Raw genomic sequence first — 25,520 nt, 5'->3', positions numbered from 1 at the left:
TATAGATAAGGCTATCAAAAATGTGCGTATGTGTGTACGTATATAGATAAGGGCATCACCCTCACGCTTAATGGACCTAATGATGAACTTATAGTGTGCGTCATATGTTCACTGTGAGGAAAAGGGGCTCTGAAAGAAGTGAAATATTCTCACCTAAAGATAGGAACTATGAGAAGAAGGGCATGATAGCTTTCGGTTTGCATGTCTCGTCAAAGTGTAGTACCTATTATGACTATGGAGTGTGGTTGAACGCCACAAGGAGGAGAAAAGGGATGGAATGATGAGAAGCCACTCATAGAAAGAGATTTTGATCTAATTGATTGCTTGATCTCGTTGTTCTAAAAGTCTGATTTGTTTTGTTCCAATTGAACAAAGCATTGGGTTGTGTAATGCAATTTGATTAACCACATATGCCATTACAAAACTCTTTTTGGCTTATATGTACTTATAATACAATCACATGTAATTGTCCATGCATCATGCAATGCTAGAACTTAAAATTATGAACAACAGATTGCAAGCATGGATATACCACAAATTATGGCACCTAAGATGAATAATGTAGGAGAAGGTACATCTTATTATTTATAAGAAGTTCCGAATTCATATTATTTATTTATGTATCTCACATTGAAAGAAGAAAAAGAAAATTAAATTAATGGATATATTATCATTAAGTTGAACTTATGACAAGCTAATGAATTATAGATTCATATATTTAGGATATATTATTAAATTAAGTTATCCAAAAGCCATTCTCAAACCTTAATTTCATTTAACAAAATACATTTAAAGTTATTTCAATTTTTGTTTAAAAAATATATTTCTATTTGGCTAATTACATAGCTACTTTTAGTATCGTGATTCTTACACTTTCAAAAGTTACATTCGAATCTCTATACTTATGAAAATAAAATATTTAATCTTATTTTTTCATGAAAATATCGTAGTGATAAATCAAAGTGAGACAAAGTCAACTAAGACAAAGTCATCAGTAAATTTGATGGCACGAGGAAAAACGAAATTAAATATTTTACTTTCATAAATATAGGGATCCGAATATAAATTTTTAAAATATAAAAATCAAAATATTAAAAATAACTAATTAATAATATATAATTAAGTCGTTATGTATCTTTGGCTTCATAGTTCTATCTAGGCTTGCCTGGAGCTGCCGCTTCTCAAGTCAACCTTCTCATGGTCCTACACGGCATAATGTTTCATTCAAACCCTAATCTACACAATTTTTAGCTAATTTTATATTTAGTTGAAGTTGACATCAAACATTAATTTCGGTATTCACGGGCGACCCAACCGGACGATATTTAATTTCCATTGACATTTCTGCATTCTTCATGGTGGTATTGATATTTGCCATCTCCAAGTCGAGACAGCACAAGTACTCAGTCCACAACAAGGACATCTGACCACCTCTCCCCCTGACTTGCTCTCCTACTGCCACACCAGTCCAAGCCATTCAGGTTTGACGGTGAAGAAGAAGATTCCACTGCCTATTTATTCCATTCAGGTTTGAGGGACCTCACCGGCACCGACCAGTTAGCTGAAATGGTCTGCACCATGACATCTGCAAAGTGAAAAGCTTCAGCTGTTGCTTTGCTGAATCGGAAAGCACAGCAGCAATTATGCTAAGGAAGTTGGCATCCAATGCATCGAGATGGTTGATGCCATCCATCGTGCAACTTGCAGATATCTTCAGCAAAGAAGAGAAGGAAGCATCACGCCTCGGGTTCTTCTGCAACCGCCGAAAGGATAATGACATTACCTTTCTTTGTAATGGTGGAGCAGATCGTCTTCATCGTCTGCACCTTCCGCGAAGTTCTGTGAATCCACCACCGCCCCCGGCGGCGAGTCGTAGTAAGTACGTACAAGCCGTTGTTTCCTTTCGCAAGACGATGAGAACACGCAACGTAATAGGAACCAATCCATGCACGCGCTGCGGCTTCCACGTTGCTTCCTCAGCGGACTTGTAGCGTCGGTTATTGCCTTTTCCTTGCGTACTTTCCGGTGGAAGTCAACGTCCGATGGATGGGTTCCATCGTTGACCCACAAGATGAGACCTCAAGCTCGTGGTAACTGTTGAGATTTGGATCCGGATTCGCTTAGCTTGATCCCCGGAATCCATCCTTCTCCCCTCCTTCCCGGAATGAACGCCAGCCTGCGTTTATGGTGGTTGAAGCAACTCGGATAACATCTGCACTTAACACACGCTTCCTTCCTGTTGAGGGAGCCCAAACGATGGGACCGTACCACCGTAGACAAACACACGACGGCTGACCCTTGTGCTTCTTCTTCGTCTTCTCTTCTCTTCCTCTTTATATTGTTCTCACTCACGCTTTCCTCCTCTTCTTCACTGTTCTCTGTCTATATAATTTTGGTTTCGTTTCGATCAGAGAGAGAGAGAGAGAGAGAGAGAGAGAGAGGAAAGGAATCGGTGTGTGAAGAGACTTGCTTCTTAGCTTCACACCCTTTCACGTACTTCATGTCATTAAGTCCTTTTCTCTGCAACGTCCGCAGTTGCTTCAGATGATGATGAGATACAGGGGAGGGTTCAGGTTGGGCCGCCGCCTCGTGCGGATCTGGCGACGCGTCTTTCGACTCGACCGTCGCCGCCGCAAAGGCTGCTACGTCCGCTTCGACGCCACCCCATCGCCGACCGTCTCCAATTCTGGCCGCCGAATCGAGGCCTCTGCGCTGGCGGCGAGGGTGTTCGACTGGGGCCGGAGCCTCTCCCGCCGCCTCCGCCTCCCCCACCGCCTCGGGGACAGGACGCTGTTCCTGGGTGAGGAGGATCGGAGGCCGCCTCCCAAGGGGCACCTGGCGGTGTACGTCGGCGGGGGGAGGAAGGACGTCGGGGGACAGCCGCCGCGGAGGTACTTTGTGCCGGTGATCTACTTCAACCACCCCTTGTTCGCGGAACTGCTGCGGGAGACCGAGGAGGAGTTCGGGTTCCACCACCCCGGCGGCATCACCATCCCCTGCCCCGCCGCCGAGTTCGAGCGCGTACGCAAGCGCATCGCAACCACTGGCCGCCACCTACCCCGGAAGAGCAGCATCAGATCCTTCATGCTCTAAAATCATCGCCACAATCTCAATTCTTTTTGCCTCTCTCCGCTCACAACTCACATGTAATACAAATGTTCTTCTAGTTTTCTAAATTAATTTCTTAATAATTTTGGAGTATTTTGTGACAAGTTACGGAAAATATATGTTCAATGACACATTGAACTTATCCTTCAGCTTCATAATTTCATCAAATCAAAGAAACGGAAAAAAGGGAGAACTACTCAAATAAGGACAAAATTGGAGGATAATTATTTCTAAAAAAATCGAGAATTATCATTAATTGTAAATATTAAGACACTTTTACTTATAAATAGCTATTTATTTGTTTTATGCATGTTTGTACTGTAAGAATTGCAGTGATGGATTTAATAGCAACATACAATTTTCCTTTTTCCTATATGGGAAGAACAATGGCAGTCCTCAAAGAAGTTAAAGACCATATTTACAGAGAACACACACACAAACACATTTACAGAGAAGAGATGAGCAATTAGATGATTTCTCTAGCAACAGATTGTAATTGTTCACTTGCATAGCATGATTACTGCAGGCTGAGGAGAAGAGAGAGTTCGAGGCGATACAAGATCATGCACTGAAACCTCGATGAGATGGACTCCACATGGCAGCAGCTCCATCGTAGCTTTTGCACGAACGAGAACAAGCCGCTTCCATTACGTCCTTTGAGATGCCTTCGTTGCATATGTTCGCAAACGCCCGCATGTGTTTCATGCCATATTGAGTGAGCGATCCACAGTGTGATTCAAACGCTCGAACCTGAGGTTTGTTGTTACTCTGTCAGCTAAAGAATAATTCTGAAATAAGCAGGTAAATAAGAAGAGAAAATTGACTCCCTCCAGTTTGAGCTATTCAACATCCACAAAATGATGAGACAAAATACTCAGTTCACTTGGTTGCAGCTTCATAACCAAATATCGGTATCTACATTGCCATATACCAATGAAAACAAAGATGAAAGAGAAAAGAAGAGAGAGGATGACTTACCATTGACTTCAAGCATTCCCAATCATCAACCAGTGCCTGACCCGACGGTCTTACAGCTCTGAGGATCGAAGGACCGATTTCTGATCCAAAAATTTGATTCCCAATGTAATCGATGCTGCTGTCGAGATGCACTCTGTGCATCAATGTCTTTGTGATCTCCTCAAGAATTTCCTTCTTTTTGCTCGATCTGTCATCCGATTGTTCATACTGGAAACAAGCAATGATTACATAACTAAAAGATATGTAGTATTTTTTTACATTTAAAGAATGGTCATCCAGGAAAGATAATTTGTGTCAAGAGAGATTTAGGAGATTGCAAACGACCTATTGAACTCAACCGACTAAGATATAGATTTGCATTGCCTGTCAATACAACAGATTATTTGCTGCATTATATATCAACATACCAACTTCATACCGATGATTAAAGTGTATGCTGCCATGTTTTGTTTTGTTTTTTTTTTGCAAGAAAGAAAATTACACTAATTCAAAAGTAGAGAGAACACAGGAGGCGAATAACCTCTCCGATAGAAATAGAGTTATGATCTCTAGCAAAATTAGCAAGGTGGTGAGCTTCAGTGTCCATGTTTATAGGTACATGACTCCACTTAGAAACATTAACAAGATTATCTATATACAAAATATTAAGCCAAGCATTCGTTGGGCATCAGTTGCCTTCAGATAGAGTAATTTCTAATTTTGAATATACAGGAAATCCATGAATATGTAATTTCTTTTCTTTCTTCTATCTGTTTCTCTCAATGATCTGCCGAATACTGCTCCTATCACCTCTTACCTTCGTTCTCTATCCACTAAGAATGAATATTAGAGTTACCTGGATTCTCTCACCCTAAGCACAAGTTCTGTTGGATGGGTATATCCACAAACAGAACATACCATCATTACCCAGCAATTCAATTACAGTACAAAACAAATAACCATTTAGTCCAACTGTCCAGAAATGAAGATCAACCTATAATAAATAATGCAAAATTGACTTTGACCATGAAAATATCTCAAACCCTATATGTATCAAGACAAGTTAACGTTAATATAGTTGCTGTTTATCTAAAAACTAAGAGAACTATTACCAATGGTTTAGCCCTTGATTTCGATCATCGCCATGGAAGGCAGACCAACAAATAAAATTCAATGAAAAAGAAGAAAAAAATATTATACTCACCATTTTCCACATGAAGAGTAGATCGGCATCTCTCTGATTGATCACCCCCATTGGCATTCTTAGGCGAAGGGCATTCTCAGTAACATTGGCAATGGCAGGTTCAAAGCCCTGGTAAAGGGACAGCACATCAGATTTAACACTCTTGTCACCATACTCCATCACATGAGATCCTGTGTTATATGTGTCATGATTGGATGTCCTCATCTTCACCTGAACACCTCACAGAAAAATAACACTCCCAATTAGAACCAAAGAGTAGGTTAACAGGATCTATGATTCTATGGTAAAGGCTGGTAGTAGATACCTCCTCAAACTGTTTCCCAACTGTCTCTTCCTTCAGATTGTGGGTCTCACTGCAAGAAGCATAATTGAATAGTAGAACTAAAAAGACACCTAAAATCTGCTCACTGTTATTCATGAACATCACTGAAAGCTACTTCGCAAGAACTTCCGTTGAATAGGTATTATCAGCATAAGATAAATCAGTGAACGAATTTTGCATGGTGAACAATAATCAAGTCATCCTACATTATGCATAAAGAATGAAAGAACTTGATGCTCTGTCAAGATAAATTGTTGTTGATGCTTATCAATCAAATATCAGCTCAAATTAGATGGATAAGAAGATCCTAAACTCCTCAGTAATTAAAAAAAAGATACTTCTAGAGAGTTTCTCCTGTAAGAAAACATTTGGAATTTGAAGCAAACTATAATTTAGTTTTTAGGCCTAAATGCAAACCTGTCTTCCATCCATGCAACACTGTACAAATCACCAAGGCAGGTTGTAAATTCACGAGGTGGAGGAGGATCCATTCCAGGACAATATGTACCCCAACTGCTTTCCACAGCGTTGGATGCAGTTGTCACATATATGTCGAGGTTTTCTGGCATTAAACCTTCAAAAATGCTGCCACTCTCACATGCTTCCACATAAATAACCTGTTGAAGTAACCACTTAGAACGCCTACCAATTCAGTGTACCACAATCATAGTGCTGATATAGCATGGTCCTCTTACCATTTCTTTGTAACCATTGGATGCATGTTTCATTTTCAATACTTCAATGAAATCAGCAGCATACAGAAATGGCATGTTGGGCATTCCTAAATCAGAACCGGTGTCAGCATACAAAATCAATCTTGGAATCTGGTTCCCCAGCAAAGCACAAAAGAACAGGAAATTACCGAGCACCCCAGGGCCTCCATGGTCTGAGTAGTAAATGAAGATCCTGTCACCTGGTTTGCTGTCTATAACCTTTCCGCTTCCACCTTCTATAGCACTCCTATCACCCAAAAGCACAGCATATAGATTCTTTGCAGTGACTTGCTCTTTGGTGTAGTCCTGAAGACAACGGTTACTGTTTTAGCACACTGAATTTTGGAACAATAGCATGTATAACAATTAATCAAGGTCTCGGTTGGCACAGCGACAAATCAGATGATGTTATTTCTGGATCACCCTTATATTTTCTACTTCTTATCACAAGAGGGAGCAAGAAAGTCAAGCAAATTGATTGTCTGTCTAACCTGGAGATGTGAAGGTATATAGTTTGATATCCGAACAAACGTATCAGGTTTGATGAAAGAATTTGACATGAGCTCAAAACGTAATGCAGCATATGTAAGCCTGCCTCTATGACCCGATGCATTCATCTCCCGCAAGATCACAGGCATTTTTTTTTTTTTAAAAGAAAACTTTTTGGCATCGGCTAAGACACTGCAGGTTCTTAGAAGTAGAAAATTTTGACATCTACACTACCATTGCAGAAGTACGGCATTGAATATGAGCAAAGCCCTGCCTGATCACTATAACTAAATTTTCCATTGCATACTTATGAGCTATGTAGGAAATTTGTTGTCTCCAAGGGCAAATAAAAATAAGCCAGACAGATTATAGTCCAGATAAAATAATACCCACCAATACTTGTTTTCTTTTTTCAAAAAATTCAGAAAAAAAAATGCCGAATGTAGTGCAACATATCTATTTAGGATACGAATCAATTTTCCCATTAGATTAATCCGTTACTGATACATACATTGTTTCCAACATGAATCAAATTTTATGTTATTTTCTAAATGAAGCTACCTTGAAGTGCTCTGTGTTTCCGCAAGGGGAGTTGCTAAGACTAAATCACTGCAAATACGACCACTTTATGTGACTTCCTAAATGCAGTTCTCATTTCCCCTATTCTGCCTACAATAAGCCAAGAGACCTTTGGCCATCTCTGCCACGGGAGAGAAGAGAGGGCCGAACAAGAAAGTCGATGAGCTCACGAGAAACTAAAGACAGATTAAGAATGACGAAAACAGAGGAGCCCCACTGGTGTGTATGTACCTTGGGGACGCCGGCGTAAACGTCTTGGCCCTGTGGATGGTTAATAATGACTCCCTGCCTCGGGTTAAGCGGGTTGTGAGCGATGTCGTCGTGCATCATCACCACTATGTTCTCCTCCTTCAGCCCACCTCTTCTCAACAACTGGTATGCGTGGCACACGTCCGCCTGCATTCCACACAGACACGCACACATCCTCATCGTCGTCGTCACAGCAGATAATGTGTTTGTTGAATTAACTCAACGAAACAGAACAAGGGCGTTCGCTTAATTACCTGGTGCCGGTAGTTCCCATAGCCGGAAGAGCCCGCCACAAGCAGCGCCCACTTGGTCCCCGTCTCCTCTTCCTCGTCCTGACGGCCGCCTTCTCCGGGCTCGGGGACGAGCCTACTCGACGGCAACCGGATGATCGGGTCCCAGCGGGCGGCCGCCCGCGTGAGGCTCGGCCTGGAGGCGGAGAGAGACATCTGAAGCAGAAGCATCGCGGCGAAAGAGAAGAGGGCGCGCCTGGCGGCCGCGGGGGAGGAGCTCGTCGCCATGACACGCAGTGAGATCGAGGTCCAAGTGGTGATGGGGAATAAGGAATTGGACGGACAGAATGGAAATCAGGAAAAGGAAGATGAGGAACAGGCGAAGCAGCGGCCGCCGCCTGTCGCATCCTCCGAGGCAGCAAGTCGCAGCGCCATGCAGCAGAAGGAGAAGACACGTGGAAGTCGCGGCGGTTAAGTGGGTCCCGCTCACCGTCCAGAGGTTCCTTTCTCGCCTACCGTCATACTTTGCTCGTGCAGCTCCTCCGTCTCTTTGTTGGCGCCTGCAAGGAAGGGGCGGTGTCGAAGGAGGCGGTGCTCCGCACGGCGACCGCGCCGCGAGTTCCGAGGGAGGGGAAGCGCGGATGCTGTGATCATCTAGTTACCGGCGCCCTTGAATTGGCTTGCTTTTCCTACCCGTATCCCGCACTCCTTTCGCCTACCCACTGTCGTATTTGCCGAGAAACGTGGGTCCTTCATGTGGGACCACGTCACAGCCAGGGTAAACGTGCGGGCTCGATAGTTCACGATGACACGGAGAGGTACTTTCGGTCCTCCCGGTTTGTATGTTTAATATGCCCGCATCAAACGGTCAATAAAGTTTATGCACAAATCTCAAAGCGTGAGAGGACGAGGACTCTACGAACGAATCTTAAAGCATGACCATGACTTGATTAAACTGGTAGCCGGCAGCGTTTGCGTGATTGGATTTATAAGACACGAATCATTGGACCAACATTTACATCGAGGACATATGCGGGAATCTTAATGTACAAAATGATTGACCAAACCATGTTAATGTTATCATGCTAATGACCAAACCTTTGTCACCATCAACCTTTCTCGTAATGATAGTTGATAAGGGACATTCTGGACAGTCCTGCCATATCAATGCCATGTACCACTATGCCAACTCAAATGATGCCGCTCCACACAACCACGCGAAGGTACCCTCTCACATCTTGAGAGCAGATCGTCGCCCCAAACCCGCGTATAGCCGACCCTCGTACAGTAATATAAAATCCTTGACCAAGCATCCGGTCGGGGGGAGAAAAAATAGAAAAAAAAGAAAAGGAGATCTCATAGACCACTGACTTAATCATCGGAGGGACCAAAATCGGGGAAGATCCGATGAAGGTCTTTTTTTTTGCAGGAAATCGCCATCGTTTGAAGCAAAAGCTCCGCTCACGCCCCTGACGTCAATCCTCAGGGCAACGATTGACCGATCCTGAGGATCAATTGAGACACCCAAAGATTTCCGATATCGTCCCGTGGATCAAGCCATGCTGACTCATTGTCCACGGTGTATTAGTTCATCAAAAGTCATAATTTTTATAGTTTCTTGACACGACCCATCCCCAACTGGCGTCAAATCGGCTGGTCGCGACGTAAGTCGAGTTGAAGAGCTGCCTCGTCCTCAGTCCCACCTTCGACAGCGTATCATAAGGAACCGAGCATCCTCACGCATACCTCACCGTCTCCCCAAAATAAAGAACCCCCGAATCGTCGCGTGCTCGTCAAAGGGTTCGGCTTCGTCCTCACTTCGAGTTCTCCTCTCTCCTCCCTCGGCGAAACCCTAGCCTTCCGATCCGCCCGGCCGACACTCGCCCACCGGGAGCTACGGATTTGTCTCGCGAGTTCGCTCTGCGCGATCTTTCTTCTTTCTAGGGTTTTCGCCCTTGCTTTCTCCGAGTTAAAGGGGTATTTTTCCACCGTTCTACAAGGCAATGATCCAGTTTTGATCTGTTTTTCCTTGTATGTTTTTATCCTTTTCTTCTCATGGATCTGGGCTTGCTAGAAGATGCTACTGGTTGCCGAATCTTGGAATTTTCTTTGCTGCAGCATCTTTTACTTTCAAGAATTTGATATGTTGTAATTTTGGATGCGGTCGATTCTTTTTTCCCTTATAATTCTTCGATCTTTTTGTCTCTTCGGATGTCATATAGGCAGTATTTTAGTTAAACATCAGCAATTTAAATATGTGATTCTTGATAATAAGGTCAGGTTCTTGAAGGTCATGCCTTGTTTGTTCGTTTAGATATTTGGTTCTTGGGTCTAATTCGATATTGCATGTGAACTGATGCAGTTGATACAGGAGATTTGTTTTAATGGATAAAGATTCAAGTGCCGCAGCAGAATCGGCTCTTTCTTGTTCTCGTTGTGGCAAACCCGCTTATCTTCAGTATGTTCTTTAACATCATTTGCAGCAGTTACATACTTGATTGGTTACCAATAGCTTGAAGCTGAAATCATTTGGAGAAGGATTGGACATATTCTGATTACTGAATGATTCAATTATTATTTTCTGCTGTAACCTTTGGAAAATGAAATTACATTATTTTAGGTTCATAATTTGCATGACACATCATGGAATTTGCATCTATATCTGTAGATGCCTATACTACAGTTGGTCAATAGTTATCGACACAATGCACAAATATATTACAGCCCAGTGACGATGAGGAGATTTGTGGTCATTGCTGCAATGATTTTCTCAAGTCAGTTTAATTGAGCTAATGTCTAATAATTTTCTTGAACGTAGTGAATATTTGTCCTTAAGCCTAATCATGATCTGGTCAAGGCATACATGGAACATGAAATATTGTAATAAATATCTTTTATGCTTTATATTACATGAGAGGATTGTAATGATTTTTTGACTAGTCTGGTAGCTAGTTCTTCATCCCATATTAATTTTCTAACCATGTCTTCTGGAGCTTATGCTTTCAAAGACTAATTAGTGAAACCCATTTAAACTCTTGAAAACATAATTTCAAAACTTTTAGTTGAATGGCACATAAAAAATGGAGATGGTGACATGAACTAAATGTGAACCATCAAACTTGGAATTAGAAACCAAAGCTGATTTTATTGTTGAAATCTGAATTGGGATAGAGATTTAATAATGGTTTAAAGGATTTAAAGCTGTACATTTTTTTAATAAACTATTAGAATTTATGGTCTCAAGGAGGAAGAAAGGAGTAAAATGAAAGAGAGAGGGATAAAAATGTCACTGATGATAAAAGGATTATTGAATTATACTTATTGTTATGGTTAAGAGCTCACAGGAGTGTTATAGAATATAGACTATGTTTTATGGCTTTAAGAATTGATACTTAAATTTGTATAATTGAGGACTTAATATGTAAATCTGAGAGACTTTGGGGGCTTATTTAAAGAATCCATGTGATCCTGATATACATTCATATTGTTTCCTGGTTTCTGTTCCATCTATTTACATTTATATATTTGTGTTCAGGTCGGTGTTATTCTTTACTTATATTATGTTTGTATAGAAATACTCTTTGTTAATGCACTTCTTTATGATTTTTTGCAGATGCCCCAAATGTGCAGAGCTAAAGCTACCTCGAGAAGGTGCTGCATTCTGGTTTGTCGCATGTCCTGCTTTGGATTTTACCATCTGTAGATTAGCTTAAAATTATGTACAAAATATTTGGAGAGAATGATGCTAGAATATCTAATCCCACATCAAAATTGTTGAAATGTTACATATCATTCCATGTACTGAAGTCTTCCCAGTATAGGAAGCTAATAGTTTAGTACTTCATGTGGTACTCCCAAGCACAACCAAGCCTGTGCATTGCATCTCGCAAGTTGGTCTTAGATCAATAAGTATTTGATACTTAAAGATGCCAATCGTTCCTAGTCTAATTGCTAAAACTTGAGTGCTTATACAAACTTCTGCCAGCTGACATATATAGTATAAGGTTATAGTTCTATGATATTTTGTTTGACTTATGTTGTGTTTAGTCTCTGCTATGCTTTTTCTTGCAAATTCATTGTATCATAAAATCATTGTTTGTGATCCAATTAGCCAATATACAAGGAAATCCGGAGGAAGTAGGAAGATGGATTTATTATGTTGATACAAACATGAGTTTCCAATGGAAAATTAAGTAGAGTACTGTGCAATAATCCATGGTCTGAACAAAAAAAAAAGAAAAGAAAAACAGTCAGAGGGTAAACATATTCTCAAACTACCTGAAACAAGTGTGCATAGGACATATTGCATTTGATGTCACTTTGATTTAGAGATAGTTGTTGGCCTTTCATAGATCACCATGTGACATTGCAAATGAAGCCACATTAATGTAAAACCTCATGCCTAAAATTTAGTCTAGCCACTATGATCATATTCCTTGTTGCTCCTTTTCCCTTTATTACTCTCTTTCTTTAGCTCTCTTATGCTTGGTTCCATTGCCAAAGCACCTTATTCAGCCCATCTTTTCTTGGGTAAAAGCTACCTGTCTCCATCGTCGCGACCTCTATTGCTATTGTTGCAAAGCTGTGATCTCTGGTTGTGCTTAGCCTTCTTTCAGTGACCACTCATGATGACTACATTGAGGAATGAGGACAAGGAGCTGTTTGCTTACCTTTGTGTGCAGTTGATCAATAGCCAAATGGTGATGACCCCAGCGGTGATTTACTGTGGTTGAGGTGAGATTCTCATCCTCTGTATACATCATCTCACCTTCAGATATGGAGCACCAACCACCTCCTCTCTTCTGGACTTTATTGAAGTTTAGGAGCTGTGCTAATGGAACTTACGTACATAATATGTGGATTGAGATTTTGATTGGTATGTTCCAATGGATGCCAAAGTAGATCGGAAAATGTCGTACATGCATGTCACACATGAGCATCCACTGGTGTATGTCAATACTTCCACACATGGGTGTTGGCATGTGACATGATAAATGTTGGCATAGGCATACCATGAGAATACATAGAATGGTATACAATGCCATTAAGAACATTCATGCAATGCCTTTGATGCCTGCACTTTACCGGTATACCTATCGTTAAAAGGTGAACTGGACTTGTCATTAGTTAAAATTGTTTGGAAAACCTTAACATGTTACACTTACTTTTTGGTTTCTGACATTTAGTTATTCAGTAAGCTTTGATGTCAGTTCTTGTAAGATAGACATCTACTTTTGGCCATAAACATTAAGATCCTATCGATGGATAAATGCAGATTCTATGATTTTTTTCTATAATATTTAATTCCTTCTCGCCTCTTCTCTTTAACTCATTTAATATCTTGTAAGGTGTTTGTTTTAGGTATGCTTTTTCTTGTTAAGTTCAAAACAACTATCTGCTTGCAGCACGCAGGATTGCTTTAAAGCTTCTTGGAGCTCTCACAAGTCAGTGCACCTCAAATCAAAGTTAGCAAATGTTCAATCTGAACAAACTCAAGATGGTTGGCTATATTGCTTGAGGAAGGGCCAGACTCGAACATCTGAACTTCCCTATTTTGATTGGACGGGGTACAATTATCATAAGAATCATCATTTTACCTGTTGCTTGTCTTTCCTCAGAGAAAATATGCTCAACTTTGTATCCATGATCGTGAAAATGTTACACCTTTATGTAACGATGCAAAATAGCAAGAGACAGGAAGTTTATATTAGCAAATAACTCATGAACTTTGATCAATATCTTCAAGTCAGTTGACATTATCTTCAAATCTTATATTCGAGGGATGGAAGGACCTTCAGATCATGTTTCATCAGCTTTGATAATTATTGGATGCAATGTTTTATTTTTATGTCAATTATTGATTTTCTTTTCTGGTAGTTGAGCTACTTGTACCTTCTTAAGAGAACACAACATCCTTCTGCAGTAATCACTTGACCTTGGATCAGTGAAGAAACAAGGTTGATGATGATTCGATCATCCTGCATCTACCAAATGATGACTACCATATAATTCACTCCTACAACTTTTGATGTTGCCTACTGAATGTGTAAACTATTTTAGCTCTGCATTGTTACATATTGTATTCATATCTTATTAACCAAGTGGTTGTGTTCCGGATAATGTTACATGAGATGACTAAGTTTTTAGTCATTTTGGGTCTCTCATCTAAGCAAGTCCTTGTAAGCTTAGCAATTTAGCCTTGGGGAAACTTGACTCAATAGACTAATTATACATGAAAAGATTACTAAAATAAAGTAATTGTATCACTATAAAGATTACAGATTGAAAGACATGGTTTTAGCTGAGTCCTGTATGAATCATCCTAATTTGAGCAGCTTCGACCTGTATTGATTAATAATGTTATTTCTGGTCATCTCCAGCTGTTTCTCATTTGAAAATAGTTGCACTTTGCACTTTGTAGTTCGGTCTTGACACAACTTGAGCTTACTACAATACTTTCTTTGGCTGTTTAGAATTTAAATGTTTTGTTGGTGGTGCTATAAGCTCATTGGTCTGGAGGTCAAATCATCAGAGCAGATTGACTGTGGTGATCAAATTGCATTTATCTAATTGATTTTATCGGTACTAACAACAGTTTCTATTATGTCAATGTTTATTCCTTAGTTTGAAATATGTTGGTTTTTGGAATCTACATACCAATAATTTTGGAATTTGAACGTTTTCTCATGTTTGTTAATAATGATTGTTTATGGAGCTTCACAAGTCCTTTTTTTTTTTGGCTAAACCTCAATATTTGCAATTTTTCTTGCAGAGCATTAAGGCCATACCCAATATCCCAGCGGCGTTTGGTACCGGAGGGACTTGAGAAACCTGATTGGGCTGTTGATGTGAGTCTAATCATTTCTCCTTGCATGTAGTTCACTACTTTCCACACCTCTTGTGGCATTTGGGGAAGTTTTGTGTGGTCATGATTTAAGATTAAAATCTTGGTCTGGTATGGATATCGGTCATCAGTTGGATTGATATGGTATTGGTATCAAGTTGTATTTTGTGTCAGTATCAGTTGGTGTAGGAGGGAATGAATGTCTGGAGAGGCATGGATTCACATCCTGACGTAGACAAGAATGCATGAGCTGATGTCTCATGAGGCGACGGAGTGGGCATGTTGACGAGGCCATGATTGACTAGGGTGATGAAGATGGTGGAGTAGGCTTTTCTATTACGGGAGGGGTGAGGGGAAAGAAAGTGTTGCGAATGTTGTTCGCATAGCGCGATGTAGATGTGCTGGTAGTAGCTGTGGTGTAGGCATTGGCGCTGCATGCAAGGGCTCATGTGGGAGGCCACAATTCGGTTGTAGGTGTGTGTGGTGTTGGCGGATTGGGCAGGGGTCACAACGAGGAAGAGAGCAGCAACCAACAGGAAAAATTGGGAAAAATGATGACAGAAGGTGGAAGAGGGATTATAAGATCGAGTCCCGGTATTGACTGTCAGGTGGTGAGCAACAGGGAAAATTAGAAATGATGATGATGAGATTTGGAGTTCCAATTTTGGGTGTCATACCAGGCAGTAAGCCCAGTATTGAATTGGACTGCCAAAATTGCTTGGTCCATGTACCCCTATTGCTTGGTATCGTAAAGGCCTGGTACCAAGCTAGACTAGCAAAATTACCAGGTCCTTGCATCGGTTGGTTATCAAACTGGTGAATATTAGTCCATATTGATCAGTATGGTTGAGAAGCTTGACTAGCAAAATATTGCTGGGTCTACTGGTTGGCCATCAGACTGGTATATACTGGTCCATATATATGGACCAGCATGATTGAGATTTTATTCCTTTGTTAGAATATAAGATTGATTACATTTCCTTTCTAATTTCTTCCATTTTTATGCATTTTCATTTAGTTTTCACTTTTTTGGTGGTGTTTGAATGATTAAATGGGTGCTTTGACTTGCATGGCAATTCTGTGGGTGCGATTATTTGTATCAAATTACATAGACCAGAAGAAAGTGATCTGGAGTATGAATATGCATCTCAGGTTGCTTAGTGGGAAACCAACAATGTATGGTCAGAGTATCTTAATAAAATAATTTCTGGGATAGACTTAATTCATTCCTTGAGGCCTTGTTAATTTACAAGTGCTCTTAGGATGATTATAATTTAGAACACATGGTCTTGGTATTAATAGTTAGCAGGGCAGGACACATCTCTTTTTTAATCAAGTAGGTGCGGACCTACTTTATGTGGAACTTCTATGGTTTCTAGGTAACATGCAATTGAATTTGTACTTGAATTGGCTTTGGCAGCCATTCTTTTTTTTCTTAATACAAGGACATGCATGTAATGCATACAGCAGGAGAGGGAGAGAGGTACCAGGCAATGAAAATAGAGCAAAACGAGGCACCAGCTTGTTACTTCATAAAGTAAGTACTTGTTCTTGCATGTGGAGGTGATGTGAGACATTGTGAAACCTATTAGATGCTCAGTACTTGCTGGAATGTGTTTAGTCGATAAAGAGACTAGAGATAAAGTTAATCGTGTAAAAGTGATTTTATGTGGAGGTAGAAGTATCCTGCCTATAAGACAGTCATAACCTTATGCTACATGTTTCCTGGTCACAAGTTCTGTCTCTTCTGAGCCAACCACACTGACAGGAAAAAGTACTTATAGTTTGTTGGTTTCTTTGTGTTCTAGGTAATCAAAACAGAGCTACTGATTGTATATTCTGTTGTAAGCTATTTTTGGACATGGAAATTAAACAATGAATCCTAGTTAAGAAAGTAATTTAGGAGTTCATTGACTCTGGTTTTGGGACTTGAGATCGGCAGTTTAAAGGCACAATTCATATGTTTACATCAGTGAATGGGTTATACATTTTTTCATAATGTGTGACATACCTTAATTTTCCTATTTATGTGATATGGTGGTCCTTGACTGTCACATTTTCGGTGAGATGAAAGTTGCCCGTCACAATTTTTATTGGGTTTCTGCTGATCAACAGACCGGTACAATATTGTTGGTGCAGTTGAAATTTTGAGCATGCTAAAATAAAGCAGAACGGCAATGTGAGAACAAGACAATTGAAAATATTTAAAAAACAGAAGCATGAATAGAGAAATGGGAGGGGAGAGCATGCAGATATATAGACCGTTAGTATGAAACTCCAGGTTAAAAAAGAATGCCTAAAAGGAAGAGTTTATACTTATAGAAGGATGAATTACTTGCAAAGTGGGGAATGAGTTTAAGATACAGGAATAGAGAGGAAGATGGCTTGTTCTTCCCCTAATCTCTTACTTTGATTCTGATACCAAATCACTATCTTTCAACTTGGAAATGCTTGGATTTAAGGAAGCTGTGGCTACAATTATCACATAAAAAGGTTTGGTTGCAATGCTTATAAGCTGCAGCAAAATAAAGCTGAACCAAGACTAATTTGGCAACCTGCTGCCATTTTAGAATGGACAGTCACGACAATAAACCATTTATCACTTTTCAAATCAGATTATGTGACACCGGAAAATTGTTTGCTAGTTCTTTTGTGTGCAGCATGCTATAGTATGCAACTCTTCTCCTATTGTGAAATAAGGTTTACTCGCTATTAGTGTTTGGACATCGTCTTAAATGCAATTTTCTCTTAGGTCAATTTCATTCAGTCCTACTCAATGTAGGGTCTCGCCAAGGACAACTCCATCTGCACATTCTATGCTGGTATTGAAGTGGCATGATATGGTGTTATCCTGATGCTTGCCATACAACCTAAAAAATGCAAAAATATGTAGCAGCACAACTTTTGGCATGATAAAACCCAAGCCTTTATGATGTCAACATGGTACAGCATAACCATTACTTCCCAAAATCCTTAACTCAAAACCTTGTGGTCATCACATAATTCCATAGACTTCTTCCCTCCAGCTCTTGTGCATTTACATATTGAGAGTCGGGTTGAGGACCTAATTTACAAATTTTGTGGTTCAGTGATTTTCTTTTCTGAATATGAACTCCTGTGTGTTTTATTTACAAGCCTTTCTACAGTCAAGTTGTAACAATCAGTAGAATATAACTATTTTATGTAAACATTGGCAGGGTGTCCCAAAGATTGAGCCTAACAGTGACTTGCAGAATATTGTGGAGGTAAGCATGGCACTAGTATTTGTTTGCTTGCTGGGTTCATTATTATAAATTCTCACAAAATTCCGCTGATATCTTTGGTTTGATTTTTTTAAAGATCAAGACACCAGAGCAAATCGAGCGAATGAGAGAAACATGCCGAGTAAGTATCGTAGACAGAATTCCCATGTGCTTTTCTACTTGTGTGTGTGTGCATGGATGTTTATATTTTGTATGGCTAGAGTTACATGGCTGAGCTTGTCCAGGCTCTAATAGAGCCCAAACTTGGTTTAGGCTGGGCCCAGCTAAGATGTACCATGTGAAACATTAGGATCAACTTGCGGGTCAATGGATCCAACCTTCATCCAAATCGAGGTTGGTGCCTGGATACTAGTGCTTGGTTTTATGCAATGACATTTAGATGTCATCCTATAACCTTGGTTATAGCCAATATGAGATTTAGGAATTAAATTATTGCAGATATCCACTCATCAAATGAAAAACCATCTTGTTTGTTATCACAATTTCTAGTAATTAATATCACAGATGATTATGCTTTCTCCCATTCTGAAGGTGCTAGTGACTGGCTAGCTTCGCCTGTTTGTTTGCCAAAAAAAGGCTGATGTAAAGTCTAGTTTATTGGAAAAGAAGTTATAGTATTTAAAATGTAGGGGAAAAGGAACAGAAAATAGTTTTCCTTCTCAATTTCTTGTGTTTGGAATGCAAGAAAAAAAGAATGTTGCTTCTTGTTTTCTCAAAGGAACAAAAAAAGAATGTTCCTTCTCAATTTCTTGTGTTTGGAATAAATGCATGCGAAATCCACTTGTGTTTTCTGAACACTTTTGTTTTCTCAAAAGTAAATTCAGAAAATTAGAAGGCATGAGTATGTGCTTTTGGATGATATGGTCACCAAAATCATCTTCATGTTCTTTCTTAACTTTCTTCAGTTCATTTCTCTGTGGGGAAAGGCAAAAAAAAGCTTATTTTCTGATGGCAAGCCTTTTTAGACTTGGGAGTAAGGTTGTATGCACTGTCCTTCCTAGACCTTGCGATGGCAGGTGCCTCTCCTTTATCGAGTCACTCTTTTTTTACTTACTGGGATTATAAAGCTCTTGTGGACTTTAATCCTCCTTGGATCCTTCTCATATTTAATGGTACTGGTCATTACCTTCTTGTTTGTGATGTATCAAGAAAGGTTAGTGCACAATTGTCGCACTGGGAGATGTAGCAGAAGAAGAGGTCGCTGAAGATTGCAGGCACTAGGATCTTCTTTGTGTGCCTCGAGGGACTTCTACCCTCTTTTTATGTGTCTCATTATTTTCCCTTTTTTTAAAGAAAAAGTTAGGGGGGAAGGTTGTGGTGGAAAGTGGTAGTTTTCTAAATCATATATGCAGGTAATACAATTCGAAATTTTGAAGGCATAATTTTCTATAATAGCAACTTTTAGTTTTCATTTGGTATAGGTTCTAAGTTGTAAAAAAATTTATTTTCTTAGCAAATTTTCTAAACGTGGAAAATTTAAAAAATTGAATAATTCATTTATGCATGTTCTCTTTAACCTGCCAAGCAAACATAAGAAAAAAGTTTTCCACAAATATTTTTATGCATTAAAAAAGCTTGTCCAAATTTGGTTAATTCCCAATATTAATCTTGCAATTCTGAGTACTTATATTTGATCAATATGTGCAAGAATATATACTTGTTCTAACAATTTCTGCTCTTTGTTTCAACTTCACAATAATCAGATTGCTAGGGAGGTTTTAGATGCAGCTGCTCGTATCATCCGACCAGGAATTACGACAGATGAAATTGATGAAGTGGTTCATCAGGCAACAATTGCTGCTGGTAAGTTGGTCTCATATTTTTGCATGAAATTTGTCAAGGACAATGTGTGATTAGTATGTTTTTGAAGCAAAATGTCCACCATTAATTTATGAGATCTGACTATGCAACACAACGTAATCCTGTTTATATGAAACTGTAGGTGTGGTCATACTGATTGGCTTTCTTCTCATTGCATTCTTGTTTTCGGATATGTACTCTATTGTAGTCTTATACTTGGAAGTGGATATAATTTTAGCAACTTAAATACAAATGCCTAAATGGCTTTATGCTTACTAGCCTTGCTTTAGCTTTATTCTGATATTTTACTCTCGACTTGTCTGACAACATTTTAACTTTAGTTTGTTCGATCTTAAAGTCAATTGAATCTTCATAATTCAAACTAGAGTAAACTTGGTGTGATCTAAACAATAAAATCACACAGAGATAACATTGGACTTAAGTGCATATGATTGCCATATAAAAAGAAACTGAACATGCATTATTAGATCAAGGGAATAATGATACATTTCAACATAAATTGGTTTCATGTTATAGTTTAAATAATTCTAATTGATTTCCATTAAACTAAAAGTAGAACGTAGGAAGATATAATTCCAATTGATTTCATGTTATAGTTTAAATATATTAGAAGCCAAGTCACACAAGACAGCCAAAAAGGCCCACTTATGTCATTACCTTATTTAATGCCCGAATGTAACATTGAAGAGTTGTTTGATAATCATCCTTGTTGTGGATGGTTGTCCAGCACATGGATGCATATTTGAGACAATTCATGTGAGTGGATGCTGGAGGTTAAGTAACATTGTCTTTCCAAAAAAAAAAGGAAAAAAGTAATACTGCTTTATGTAATATTTTTGTGTTCACTAAGTTAGTACTCTTTAGACATCGAACGGTATCTCTCTCTGTTGCTGCTTGCAACATGAGTTTATCACTGACATTCATATACTAACATGAGTTCTAATCTTTTCTTTCCTTTCTCAGGTGGATACCCATCTCCATTAAACTATCATTTTTTTCCGAAGTCTTGCTGCACGTAGGTTGTTTTTCCAATGCGCACCACATATTAGCATCGTACCTTCACTATGGTTTTGCTGCATTGGTAACTCTTGATGTTCTTCAAATCCACAGGTCTGTCAATGAAGTCATCTGCCATGGAATCCCAGATGCAAGGTGCTTATCTTCCTGTGATGATTTTGTTTTTTTTTTAATGTTCTCCTATTTTCTTATTGTTACCTTACCTTATCGGATTTGCAATGCTTTTTTTCATTGTTCAACAAGTCATTTCAAAAAGTTATTAGATGGTAATATCAGTTTAGCAACAAGGACAGCAAGCTAAACTAGAACACCTGGCTTCCTTCCCATTGCATTATGTAATATCAGCATTTTATTCAAAATTGATTGGCAGACAGGGAGAGCAATTGGATCAAATGTAGTGTCTCTCCCATATTATTTAGGATCCTGGCCTTTTTTTCTGTATCTTATTAATTTTTTTTTAGTTTTGTTTTTTAAAATGTTAATTCAGTAGTTTCAAGACATGGTTGAGAATATTCAGAGAAGTAATCAGTTGTGATTGCTAACTTTTTGAGTTCATTATATATTGTTCTGGCATCTTTTTTTTGTGTGCATCAATTTTTTAGCTGACACTAGTTGATCATTGGACTCTATATGCTATGCATTTTCATTTAGAAGTTTAGATAGCTCTATATTATGATTTTAATGAAGAATTATGATTCCTAGTGGTTTTTGGATGATGAATATAATAGCTGTTAAGGTTCAATTTTCTTGGAAGGAAAATATTGGTTTCTTATGTACCAAGAAAAGCAGATAAATAATTGCAAATGCAGAAGCTGCAGGGATCAACAAAGTAAAGTTGTTCAATGTGCAATTTACTTGGAGATGATAAGAACTGCAACAGCAAAGTGAATCTCAAAGTCCTTGCTATTCAGAAAGGGCATTTAAGTTGATGCTCAATGAAAGTTATGTAGTCAAGCTGGTGGTTATTTGGTGAAGCTTAACCAGATAAGATATGTTAGGGTTCAAGCATACTTTTTGGATGATTTGAGGATAAGTCGGTAAGATGTGATATTTATTGCTTTAATTCTTTGATGTGAGATACCAAATTGGTTGTGCTGAAAGGAGGAATTAGAAGTTCATGAAGGTGAAGCAGGAAGGTAGTTCTGAATGTTCAGGGAAATGAAACATCGGCATGTATAGTTCTCTTGCCTTTTTATTGAAACAATCGAACTTGAAGGGATTTATTGAGCTCATTGTATGTGAACATCAGGTATTTACTCCATTGTACTTTGAAGATTGGATTAGTTCTCTTGCCTTTTTTCTTCATGATGAATAGCTGTCAAAGCTAAAGCCAATCTTTGCATGCGAGATTTGGTGTTAAATTTTTTGGATGTGTACTTGACCCTTCTTATCAAGTGTAGAACCATTTGGTTGAGGCAATTATTCTGGGAAGTGATTTCCTGTTGGATGACTTGGTGGTGTTGCAAATTGCAAATTTAAGAACATTACGGGTATGTAGATCTGAATTTCAGGAGGAAAGGGAAATTTTTTAAATGAATAATCTGAATCTAGAGTCAGAACCAAGATGTTCACTTTGGTGGTTGCTTTGCCGGCTGCGTGGGTGTTGGGAGGCGCGCTGGCCGACCCAGGCATTTTGTGTATCAGTGCAGGTTGACAAGGATATCTTGTGAAGTTATTCGATAAAACTGCTTTTTATAGTTTTCTTTATGATCCAAATCACTCTTTGGCTTGTGTTGTGGTAGTATTAATGGCTGTTTAACTGGTTGTGTTCTCAGCTTCAAGATGATCATGTTTTCCCTTTAAGAAAAAACTTCCATCCAAGTTAATATATCTGTAGCTGCATCTCACATCTCAGGTTTTTCTTTTGAAACTTTACGCAGAAATATATTCTTCAAAGTTGTGATAACCCAATTCTGTATTTGATGTGGTATGTGTTAACAAGCAGTTGGAGTGTTCATGCTAGGATGCCACTCTATCCCTGCAGATTCTTGCCATGCTGCTGGTTCTTTGCCACTAGGCATGCACTTATGCCATGCCATTAGACACCACCATTTTCATGGCTTACATTTTTCCATTCTGACGTAAAATGGAGTTGTGACTGAGAATTTTTGCACTGATATTGCTTGACTATGTTTGTTGGTGCAAGACACTGCTTGACTATATTTATTAAATAGGATTTTTATGCTAATTTTTTTCACTTTGTATATTAATTATCCCTGCATTATGCTGTTCCTTGTTTTTTGAGTCTCTAGCTAGGTATCTGAAAGCAAAGGCTGCTTTCTGCATAGTTATTATTGCTAGTGGGTGATCGGCATTTATATGTCATACAAATTTGATCAGCAGAAGGTAAAATTACGCCGGTTCTCGCATTGCAGGAAACTTGTAGATGGTGACATTGTTAATGTTGATGTCACTGTATATTATAAAGGTGTCCATGGTCAGTACCTTGCACTCAATTTAGTCAGCTTTTCTTTTTTGTAGAAATTTATAATGTCTTTTGGATTCTGAATCTGTAGGTGATCTAAATGAAACTTTTTTTGTTGGGGAGGTGGATGAAGCTTCCCAGCAGCTTGTTCGTTGCACATATGAGTGCTTGGAGAAAGCTATTTCTATAGGTTGTTTTTTCATAGCTAACTAATAACAATAATGGTTACATTACAATTTAGCTTTCTATCAGTTGTCCATCTGTATGTTTTCTTTAATTAGCTCTTTCGACGATTTCGTTAGATAAATGTCCCTTCTTTTTGTGAGAATTATTTTTAAAATTCTTGGTTCTCAAGCTCAGTTAAACCTGGGGTTCGATTCCGTGAGGTTGGTGAAGTTATTAATCGTCATGCAACAATGTCAGGGCTTTCTGTGGTAAGTTATAACGTAAAATGCTCACAATACAATTCATATCCTGGTATTGACTTTTGACAAATAATCATGTTTTGATTGCACAGGTGAAATCATATTGTGGGCATGGTATTGGAGAGTTGTTCCACTGCGCCCCAAATATTCCTCATTATGGAAGTATCCTCGCCAGTAACCTAAAAGGAATAAAACACAATGTTCCAACACACAATAGGTTATGTTTGGTTTGCAATCTTATGTGTTGAGTAGAAATATTGAGAATTGCTTATTATTAAACGTGGCCTGGGCAAGGAACCTGTTTATGCCACTTTTCAGACAGATTGGTTATTATCGAATTAGCCCTTTCATAAGAAACTCATTGTGCTTCTTTTCAGTCAACGCATTTTATATGTTACCATATAGTGCCGTTGCCTTAACACTTAGCAGGAAATAAAGCAGTCGGTATAATGAAGGCTGGACAGACTTTTACTATAGAACCAATGATAAATGCAGGTTATTATTGGAGGTTGATTAGTGTCTCTGTTTGTTCGACACCCATAATTAATTTTATTGAGCTCTTTTTTGCTTCAGGAGTATGGCGTGATCGTCTATGGCCAGATGGATGGACTGCGGTTACTGCAGATGGTAAACGTAGTGCTCAATTTGAGCACACACTTTTGGTGAGTAGAGCCATTTAATTGTAAATTGTTATAGTATTTCCTTTGTCTTGACTTACTAGTCTTTTGCGGCATCAAAGTGTTGCTTGCTTAAATTTTTGAATTTGTTTTGGTCTTTATAATTTGCAGAAATATCAGTAATTTGTTTCTGCAACTGCAACAGCTACCTGTAATGTAGTACAAGCATATTCTTGATTTATGGTGGAAGTAAAATTGAGTTTGTTCAATTTCCTTTATCACATTGGGTATGCAGATTATCACATTGGTTTTCTAGTGGAGAGATTCTAGGGAATTATAGAAGAGGTGCAATTCTTCTGCTTTCTGCTCCTGTCCATTAGTTGATGTACTGTTTTCTTACCATTTTTCCAATATAGTTATAAAAAAGGTCAACTAATGTAGTAAAGTTTCCAAAAAAATTGTTTGCCAACTCATCGATGCTTGGAATGCTATTGGTAATCTGGTATGCTATTGGTAATGAAATCCATGCCTGGGTTCTCTTAGGAACTTGCTGAACTCCAGGTGATTAGATGACTTTCAGTTTGATTTTGGCTGATCGTGGTGATCTTAATCTAGATCAGACCAGGATTAAACCACCCACAAGTTTCTGATATCGTATAAGGTTGTTAAGAGTTTCTACAACAAAGGAGTTTGCAGGAACACTTTCCGCCTCTGAACAAAGGAGAAACATTAATCTGCATAGCCATGTTAATTTTCTTCGTGTCCTCCAACCTCTCCATTTAATCTGCAGTTTGGAGGGAAATGATTCATGTGTGGATCGCTATCACAATTCTTCAACCCACTTGATAATGTCAATGTTGGTTCCACTTATTTTGTTGAAACAAACTTTCTATTCAACAGCCCCCCTGTTTGAGAATCATCGTATTCTAATCGTTAGCTATGCTGTGCAGGTAACAGAGACGGGGGTGGAAGTTTTAACAGCTCGGTTGCCTTCATCACCCAAGGTCTTTCCTTGGTTAAACTTTTAATTATGTTCGTTTTGTTCTGCATTCAGCAGCTTTTCCTGGCATCAGTCAAGAAATTTGTTCAATTTAGTGATTATACTGAATTTATACAATTGTATCAAATGACAAAATATGTGCCCCTTTACAAATTCAACGTTTGTATCATTTTTGTGCTGAAACATCTTTTACACCACATACATGCGTCCATTATGATTCTCAGTAAAATACACTGGGTTTGATGCTATGCATGCTT

The 25,520-nt window shown here is 38.8% G+C and overlaps 3 protein-coding genes across 7 annotated transcripts; 2 read left to right on the top strand and 1 right to left on the bottom strand.

Moving 5' to 3' along the window:
• The first annotated feature begins 2,227 nt into the window (after positions 1 to 2,227).
• LOC103970869 (auxin-responsive protein SAUR36) lies at positions 2,228 to 3,201 on the top strand. Its single transcript, XM_009384791.3, has one exon. It carries the CDS (start codon positions 2,545 to 2,547, stop codon positions 3,091 to 3,093), a length of 549 nt encoding a protein of 182 aa, XP_009383066.3. The 5' UTR covers positions 2,228 to 2,544; the 3' UTR covers positions 3,094 to 3,201.
• A 303-nt stretch (positions 3,202 to 3,504) lies between these two features.
• LOC135596874 (asparaginyl endopeptidase Rep2-like) lies at positions 3,505 to 8,500 on the bottom strand. Its single transcript, XM_065089103.1, has 9 exons — positions 7,876 to 8,500; positions 7,604 to 7,768; positions 6,454 to 6,610; positions 6,287 to 6,372; positions 6,009 to 6,208; positions 5,574 to 5,622; positions 5,270 to 5,479; positions 4,087 to 4,293; positions 3,505 to 3,858 (listed from the first exon to the last, which is right to left on the bottom strand). Exons 1-9 carry the CDS (start codon positions 8,137 to 8,139, stop codon positions 3,670 to 3,672), a joined length of 1,527 nt encoding a protein of 508 aa, XP_064945175.1. The 5' UTR covers positions 8,140 to 8,500; the 3' UTR covers positions 3,505 to 3,669.
• Positions 8,501 to 9,558: 1,058 nt separating this feature from the next.
• Positions 9,559 to 25,460, top strand: LOC135596873 (methionine aminopeptidase 1A-like). 5 transcript variants are annotated; one of them, XM_065089099.1, is made up of 17 exons: positions 9,559 to 9,851; positions 10,214 to 10,309; positions 11,465 to 11,515; positions 13,257 to 13,418; positions 14,624 to 14,699; positions 17,893 to 17,940; positions 18,035 to 18,079; positions 19,662 to 19,761; positions 20,743 to 20,794; positions 20,890 to 20,931; positions 23,172 to 23,233; positions 23,313 to 23,411; positions 23,582 to 23,655; positions 23,739 to 23,808; positions 24,076 to 24,141; positions 24,220 to 24,308; positions 25,214 to 25,460. In XM_065089099.1, the coding sequence occupies exons 2-17, from the start codon at positions 10,236 to 10,238 to the stop codon at positions 25,289 to 25,291; spliced, it is 1,188 nt and encodes a 395-aa protein (XP_064945171.1). In that variant the 5' UTR covers positions 9,559 to 9,851; positions 10,214 to 10,235; the 3' UTR covers positions 25,292 to 25,460. The 5 variants fall into 5 exon arrangements, with proteins under 5 accessions (XP_064945171.1, XP_064945172.1, XP_064945170.1 ...); XM_065089100.1 differs by lacking the exon at positions 25,214 to 25,460 and adding an exon at positions 24,559 to 24,594 and having other exon boundaries at positions 9,559 to 9,828; XM_065089098.1 differs by having other exon boundaries at positions 9,560 to 9,828.
• The last annotated feature ends 60 nt before the right edge of the window (positions 25,461 to 25,520 follow it).

Source organism: Musa acuminata, chromosome BXJ1-11 (genome assembly GCF_036884655.1).
Source record: "Musa acuminata AAA Group cultivar baxijiao chromosome BXJ1-11, Cavendish_Baxijiao_AAA, whole genome shotgun sequence".
In the NCBI taxonomy this organism is placed as follows: Eukaryota; Viridiplantae; Streptophyta; class Magnoliopsida; order Zingiberales; family Musaceae; genus Musa; species Musa acuminata.
Note: the sequence above shows the minus strand (reverse complement) of the source record. Positions and strands in the feature narration are given on the sequence as shown.